Here is an 8849-nt window from a genome sequence, read left to right as displayed (position 1 = left end):
CGCCTACCACCGCCGAGGGGCGCGGACCACCTCCATCCCGCCGCCGCATGCCGCCTCCGATCGCCGAGGGGCACGGGCTGCCTCCTTCCCGCCGCCGCACACCACCGATCTCGCCGCTGAGGGGCATGCAAGACGACGGTGAGAAGGCTAGATCCAGCTGCTGGGACCCCGTGAACTCCGGTGGTGGTGGAACCTCCCTGGCTTCTTAGGGACAGCGACAACAACTTCAACGTCGACCACATGATTTTCGCATGCCTTATAATTGTAAGCGGGGCGGCTGGGCGCCCATGAAAAATCATTTTTTTTCTACCTGCGAATACCCATCTTGTAGTGGTGCTAGATTAGCAAACCTGTTTTTTCCTTCTTTTTTTTTTTGGGGGGGGGGGTTGAACTATGGTGGCTTAGGTAGCCTACATGCCAATCAAAGTTTCAAATTTAGTTTAACTCCAAGGGAGAATGTATTCTATCGAATTTAGAAAAAAATGTCAAAATTCATGATTTATTTAATTGTTTGTGGAATTATGTTTGAAATTTTGTAATTTATGTTACCCCGAAATGTTTATGCATTATGAGATAGTTAACCCTATACTCCCTCCGGTTCTATATTAATTGACGTTTTGAATAAGGTTGAGGCTAAACTTTTATAACTTTGACCATCAATAACTTTAAAAATATTTAATTTAAAGAAAATAGAATAACATATATAAATTTTTCTTTCAAAGCACTATAATAAAAGTAAACATGCATTTATTTATTGTATATATTATAATAGAAAAATAAGATCAAAGATATATCTTGTAGACCGTGTCATTGTCCAAAACGTCAATTAAAATGAAACTGGAGGGAGTATAGGGTATCATATTCTAAACTTGGGGTTAACAAGACACAGCTGCTTTTGTATCCTGGATTGACGACGTACATCCCTTTTGCTTTATCTTTTGCTTTTTGCACTTTAATCAAGGAGGCGAAGCAAAGAATACGACGATTAGCCAACTACTAACTCCAAATTATCTATAGCCAATTTAATAGTCGATTTATACAACAATTGCTTACAATACTATTAATATGTGATCCCACCTGTCATAGAAGCATATATTATGTCTTGAAGTCCGTGCTACAGCTGTCTACAGATCTGTAGCCCACTGCTTTTCTCTCTACTTTTTTATCTCTTTAAAATATATATGTTTATAGCTGGCTTATAGTCTGCTATTGTACCTCCTCTCAGATGATGCATCCAGGTACAGCTTAGGACGTACATATAGCATATCGATTTGCGGCTTTGCAGCAAATGCAAAGCAAAGAAAAATACTAAAGCAAACATATCGATCGTACGCAAGGAATAATAGATCGACGAAGCATGTTGTAATAATGCAAGCATTCTAGACGACAGTACGTTTTTACAAGGCTTCTGCTAGCTCTAGCCCAGAACATCGATCTATCGATCATATTGCATCCAGTTTGATCGTTTCAATTTATGCTCGCCCTCGCACCAACAATGGCTTAGCTAATCCCCATGTACTCGATCTCCGTCGGCAAACATCGTGATTAAGGTAAACTAGCTACATCATATCGTGCAGTTTAATTGCGCTCTCTCTCTCTCTCTCCCCCTATGTGTGTGTGTTGATGCATCAACATGCATATATATATATATATATATGTATGTACAAAATCATCTCAGTTTTATAAGCTTTAATTTTAGTTAGATCTCTAGCTATGTGGTATATTATTTAATTTGGTTTTCTACGGGATGTTCACACATATATAAATATATGAAATGCTTGCATGCTGTTGTAAGTCTGGCTTAATTTGTACGTTTCGTTTATATGAAAAGATGATTTAGTTTATATAACATGCATGTAAACACTTCTCCATTATCCTCAAAACAATCCCTAGGGAGAACGAATTAAAGATAGATATGCATCCGTGTAGTATATCATTTTCGTCGTTGATTATTAATCAAATTAAAATACACTTGCATTCACTTGTGTCCATTTGAAACCCAGGCGCATGTTGGGCCGGGCCACTAGTACAAAATTAATCATGTACAGTAACTAATTTATTAAGTATGTTTTACATGCGTATATACATGAACTACTGTATCTATAATGTGCAGGCTGGAGCGAGTAATTAAATAATCAGGAGTGGGCTGGAGAAATCGATCCATCAGGCATCTATATATCATGGGTTAATTAATTACAGGGCTTGCTTCAACATATATATGTATTCTCTGCTGTCGATCCATTTCTAATTAAGGAGCGTTTAATCAACTGAAAGAAGATCGATTGAGATTATATGATCGATGAAGCTGCCCGCTTAACCGCAATTCAACATTAATTGAAGAGAGCCAGGCTACGCAGATCAACTCAACATGCCACCAGCGGAGGTAATTAAATCAGATCGGTGATATTGTTTTTATTTTTGAATGAAAGTTATTTCACGACCACGCACGTGAATTAAACAAGGCAAACTTTACTGCTATTTTAGATTTCCAATTTGGACGCAATTTTTTGAAACACGCTTTCATTGTCATATTTGGCTTTAGAGGTGTTTTTTTTTCTAACATCTCATTTGCAAACAATCCTCTCGGAGCAAACTTCTTCTATTTGTGGAAGAAATAAATTGCAAAAAGGATAATTTTACCATCCTTAGAAGATAACATGAGGTACCATATTTTATACTATAAATTTTGGCACATCAAGTATTATGTATCTCAATGTATAAAAGAAATAATTTTAGTGTAAACTTTTGATAATAACAAGTAATTGGTCAAGAACCGTAAAATTTCTCACACTCCACCTGTTCAAAATTCAAAAGCTATGTTTGGCTAGTTGCAGAGAGAAAAAATATATATAGTGTAATTAATAACTTTATTCGTAACATTATATATATGCCGGTTTGCACTCTACCTTTTTGTGGTCTATTACACTTTATTCTATTGTAATTAATAAATACACCACCGAGAAAACTGGGCGTTTCTTTAGAATTTTATTTGTGATAAAAGATTTTAGTGTGTTTGTTTAGCTATGAACTTGTTTCATTGTGACGGAGGGAATAAATATACTAATGAAAATAATTAAAACTAGCTAATTCAGCTTTGCCTGTATTGATCGCGGAATCACCGACCGAGAAGCTCTCTAGTTCTAGGGCAGGTTTGAATTAATTAGTGGTATTAATGAATGATTAATTATTGCAGTGGACCAGGATCATAGCAGACAGCATCGATGAAGCAGCAGGCAGGGTAATTGAATTGCTGGAGGATACAAGCGAGGGGAATGTGATGTATTTCCATGGCTGGTGTGGACTGGGGGCTTCAGCCGTCCTCAGAGCAGTCGCCAAAAGACTGACAATGAGGCCATCGCCATCGCCAGGAAGAAGAAGGTGGGAGAAGATGATCCACGTTGATTGCTCGGTGTGGCAGAGCAAGAGGGCCCTGCAGAAGGCCATCGCCCAGGAGCTGCAGCTTCCTTGGTCGCTGATGGCCTTGTTCGACCAGCACGACGAGGAGGATGATTTCAGTGGGGTGGAGCAGAGTGCTAGAGGGGTAATACAAGACGTCAGCCAGGCTATATTGAGCATTCTTGCCAGCCGCACATTCCTGGTGATCTTCCACAATGGGAGCAATGGCTACATTGATCTGCTAGAGTGTGGTGTCCCTGTAATAACAGGAATCTTGAACAAAACGGTGTTGTGGACCTCCCGAAGCAGCTTTCGGATTACCGACTTGTACATTGATAACGTAAGCAAGGAGGATCGGGATAAGCTTGCTGGGCTGAGTGATGTCGCTATATATGCTGATCCAACCGCTGACAATGAAGATGCTGTAAAATTCATAGGAATGCTGCTGCATGAAGAGGCAGAGGAGGTTGCCAGGTACACCGGAGTCCCTCAATCTGCTGGCATGAGCACCGAGCTTGTCAAGATGTGCATCATGTATCAGTTGATGCTAAGACAACAACATGTGGACTACACCCAGCACTGGGATACCCACGCAGGTAACTATTGGGTATGTAGTGGAATCATACAAACCTCTTCAGACACCACTAGTAGTACATGTTGTCATAGCTCATCGCCATGGGAGATAGCCCAAGCTCTTTATAATAACTTGATCTTGGAGTTTTTGACCATGGACAATTACGACAGCAACCCAATTTTTGCGGAAGAAATACTGAGAGACCTACGACTGCCTTCTGATTTTGTGGACGAGTCGTCCTTCTTCTGGACATGTGATGCTGCTGGCAATAACAATGTCGACGCAACTACAGCTTGTTATAGACAGAAATCACTGGAGGCCAAAATGTTTCAACATCCATCTGCACGCAGTTTGCGTGTGATACATCTCTTCGATTGTACCTTCAGTTTTGCATCTCCACCCTTCCTCTCTTGCAGCAGCCTAAGATTCCTCCTACTTGACCATTGCAAAGACAAACACAACCTCGGCTCAGCACCAAATAGTACTAGTGCTGGAGATACTGACAAGGAAACTGGTATTAGTAGTGGAGCATGTTTCCAGAAGCTATGGGTGCTTGACCTGAGTTACACAGATTGGTATTGGCTGCTATCAGTAGAGGCACAAGATCTGATGGTTGAGCTTAGGGAGCTAAATGTGAAGGGGGTCAAGCATTGGAGCATAAACCATCTACTCCGTGATGGTAACAATTCTAGTGCTGGTGTCGGAAGCAGCACCAAGCCCCTTGGGCTACTCAACCTTGTCAAGCTCCAAGTCACAACCGAACCAATAACTGAAGATCAACATCAGTCACAAGTATGGAAGGAAGATCAGGTAGCAGCAACATTATTCCCGAACCTATCTAGCTGCAAAATCGTAAAGACGATCATTCTTGATGGTTGTTTTGAGTTGACGCGAATTGACCCTCATGACCTACCGCCATCACTCGAGTCATTTAGCTTCTCTAGCAGCAGCAATGACAATGATGTTGATGTCACAGCCAACATAGAGAGCATCTCCTTCCGAGGATGCACCCAGTTGAAGAGTGTGCTTTTGAGAGGAGTGTTTGAGAGGCTCAAGCAACTCGACGTCTCAGGCACTTGTATTAAAACCCTCGACCTACGTGCAATGCGAGGCAACGGGTCTCTCAAGGAGCTATTTCTGCTTGGATGCAAGGAGCTTCGTGCAATACTATGGCCAACACAAGATGTATCATTGGAGGTTCTGCACATCGATACTAGTAGCACAGAACTTGATCATGCTACAGGTGTAGTTGAATCATCATCATTCTCACCCGTTGAATTTAAATGGTATATTTCAGTGAGGGACAGAAGGCTCCTTCGCTCGCTAAATGATACAAAATATCCCTTGGATGCACCATGCATCGAGATCTCATCCCCTCCTGCTAGTGTTGCTACTGCTACTACTGATGGTTCTGAATTAGGCGGAACAATAAGCAAGAGAAGGCCCATTGCCATTAGCAGGGCTGAACAACGTTGGTTGATGTCGACCAAAAGCCGACGACCAGCTGCTGACAACAAGAAGTTATATGCGGATGTCGACTCCACGATCCAGCACTTGCAACTACAAGCAACCATGAACGGCAACTGGATGTGGCCTTATAAACAGGAGGGCAGCACCTCTCACTACATTAGCTTACAAGATGATAAGAGGATGCAGACGAAACCATTGTCGTCGCCATCTTTGCCAGGTTCCATCTGTGAAAGAGCTTCAGGCCTGCACGTGCATGACAGCTTGTCTATCGCAAGTATCACAAGCCATTCAAATGAGGCACGGAGATGGTATAACCTAAAGTGGTGCAGAGTGGAGAGATGCCCTAACATTGAAGGCGTTGTATTCACTCCACCTAGTACTGGTAGTAACATAATTTTCTGTTACCTGAAGACATTCTGGGCATCCCAACTAACAAGGGCGCGCCACATCTAGGACTGGAGCACAAGGGGCCAGCTCCATTTTGAGCCTGCAAAAGAGTCATTCTGGTTGAAAGTGCTACACCTAGATTGCTGCCCCAGGTTGATATATGTGCTTCCCTTATATGACAACAGACCTTCCTATGCATACTGTGTGTTGGAAACCCTTGAGATCGTGTGTTGTGGTGACCTCAAGGATGTCTTCCGAGTGTATGATAATAATCAAGAGCTTCTGGTGGCAACTAAAGAATTCTCAGAGCTGAAGCACATCCACCTGCACGAGCTGCCCTCTCTGCAACGCATCTGCGGGCATAGGATTGTGGCGCCCAAGCTCGAGACCATCAAAATCCGAGGCTGCTGGAGCCTCACCCGCCTACCGGCTGTTGGTCTTGACAGTACCCGCAAGCCCAAGGTGGATTGCGAGAAGGAATGGTGGGATGGCCTGCAGTGGGACGGGTTGGAGAAGGGACACCATCCTTCCCTCTATGAGCTCACCCACTCACGCTACTACAAGAAGAAACTGCCCAGAGGCTCCATGCTCAGGTACGTATGTATGTCTGTATGCATACATGATTGTTACATGGGTTTCATTCCTTGTACGCACATACATACATACATAGAAACACATAAAGCTCATTACTTTACTTGCTCCATCATGTATATATATGATCGATCATTTTCCTTTTTCTTAATTTTGTCTGACTTGGCGTGCTTTCTTTTCTTGTTAATTTTAGGTGATCGATATATACGTCCATACACTACATATTTGATACAGTAATCATCTACGTGTCATTCCCTTTCCATCATCCAATGGCTCAAAATCTTCAGATCGATCTATCTCTATTATATATGTCCTTACTTGGGCTGGTGTTCAATGTGCTCGCTCATTTCATCGTATCATTTGCAACGGCAGCAATATCTAATGCATGATGAGTAAGTACATCTCCGGCCGGCATCCAGACGCTCGTCATCTGCTTGTTACTAGCTTGGATTCTGTTCATTCCTGCTTCTTGGTTTTTGTGTGAAATTTTTTTAAAAAAATGGATGCTCAACTGGTGTGTGAGCTCTGCATCTATGTGCTCAGTTATTTTCTCCATACATGCTTGCTTTCCATTTGGCCGGTTGGTCGATCTGATTGTTCGACCGATCCATCCATCAGAGTACGTACTTTGTACGCATCATCTTAATTTCTAGATAGATGATCACACATGCATATGAAAACTTTGATCTCTAGCACCGTTTCTGGTGTGGTGTGCTAATTAGAGATCGACGAATAAATCATCAGCTTCAGAGGCATGAGAAGATCCATTGGGTGATACTCATGCAGTCGAGTTGTTGTTGTGCACTTGTTTGTGGGTGTGTGTGTGTTCGTGTGATTTGTCAGCATATATGGACTGACCTAAGTTTGTACTCCTAATTACTTCACTTGTATGAATGGAAGCAATGATGCTAAGGATTGTGAGTGTGACATTGTCTATGCAGCAAACATATATACCTGTTGCTCTGTTATTTGGAAGGGGTTGTATATTTTGCTATGCAGTCTGCAGTCCACATAGATGCCTAGTATTTTCTTTATGAAAAATACGGTACACCTTTTGCCTTTTATGGTTAGCTTTTACTCTTTTCCTTATGAGTCCTTTTACAGTACACCATGCTAGTGATAGAGATGAAATCCAGCCGTTTATTTGTGTGGTTATTTTTATACTAATTGATTTGGTTACTTAAAAAGATTTCCCACCAATGCCACCAAGGGAAATCCAATGGGCATTTTTTTTTCTATCTCGTTTGTTCTTCGTCGCTGCGAGGATTCCAGTCCTGACTCCTGAATGGAGGACGCTTCTTGCTGAGGCACAGACTCTGATGAATTTATCTGTAGCTGCAAGTACTATGAATGATTTGGTGATGCGTAGAACACTCCTAGTATATTTAGGCCCTCTTTGTTAAGACTTATAAGCCAACTTATAAGTCGAAAAGTCTAAGCCAAAATAAACAAGCAGCTTTTTTATTTGTCTTTTTTAAGCCATAAGCCACTCTAACACTATTAAGCCAAAAGCTAGGTTGGAGAAGCTTTTTTGGCTTATATGAGATAGATGTATGACTCCACCACTAAACTTAGGACATTAAATCCACTGGCTTATAAATCATATAAGCCAATAAGCTGACTTAAAAGTCTAGGCCAATAAGCCTAAGCCTAAATAAAGAGGGCCTTGACATTTCACTAGATTTGGTGGATCATGCATATAATGTTTAATGGTCATTAGTAATCCCCCTATTATGTGCTACTACTAATAATTTATTAGTTGATCAACTAGCACCACACAATTTCTAATCTATTGTGAAAGGCAAACGTTCAGTGTGGTTTCATCATGTATGCGAGATTAGGAATTGAGTGGTTTGGCATTGCTATTGTTGCATTCTGATCTGTTGATTACTAATGCTTGCACTAATATAAGCACGGAGATCTGAATGTGCTTTTTTGTCTTCGATGAAGCGTACATACTTGTAAGCCGCCGTGCGGCGTTGTAACCTCATCCCGATATAGTGAAGATATTTTGCTGGGCGACGCTCGTGGTTTTTTCTCTCCTGCTTTGGGAGGATTTTCCACGTTAAATCTCGTGTCTTCTGTGATTGATCTATTGTTTTTATATCGTTTGCTTGCTTATCGTTTCCTAACGGTTGAGTGCACTAATCTTAAAGTGAACCAAACAAATAACATATAAGCCATTGTTTTATTTTTCCCATAATTCCTTCATACTACTGCGTACTAATCTATACTACTTGTGGAAATTTCATTAGTATAGGATGAATCTTTTCTTTATTTTTTGAGGGTAAGTATAGGATGGATCCAAACTGTTGGATTAGCCCTCTAACCCACTAATATAAGGTAGTATGGTGTGCTCTAAAGAAACTCTTTTTTACATGTACTAAGGGAGAAGCACAATATTTTCTCAATCCTCAGGTCGACTGATCTG

The 8849-nt window shown here is 41.3% G+C and overlaps 1 protein-coding gene across 1 annotated transcript; it reads left to right on the top strand.

The window, feature by feature from the left end:
* Positions 1 to 1232: 1232 nt before the first annotated feature.
* Positions 1233 to 7330, top strand: LOC4334946 (uncharacterized). The gene is made up of 4 exons (XM_026024526.2): positions 1233 to 1550; positions 2114 to 2383; positions 3194 to 6420; positions 6612 to 7330. Exons 2-3 carry the CDS (start codon positions 2369 to 2371, stop codon positions 5891 to 5893), a joined length of 2715 nt encoding a protein of 904 aa, XP_025880311.1. The 5' UTR covers positions 1233 to 1550; positions 2114 to 2368; the 3' UTR covers positions 5894 to 6420; positions 6612 to 7330.
* Positions 7331 to 8849: the final 1519 nt, after the last annotated feature.

The sequence above is a fragment of the Oryza sativa genome, chromosome 4 (genome assembly GCF_034140825.1).
Source record: "Oryza sativa Japonica Group chromosome 4, ASM3414082v1".
In the NCBI taxonomy this organism is placed as follows: domain Eukaryota; kingdom Viridiplantae; phylum Streptophyta; class Magnoliopsida; order Poales; family Poaceae; genus Oryza; species Oryza sativa.
The sequence above is the reverse complement of the archived record's forward strand: the minus strand, read 5'-3'. Positions and strand labels throughout refer to the sequence as shown.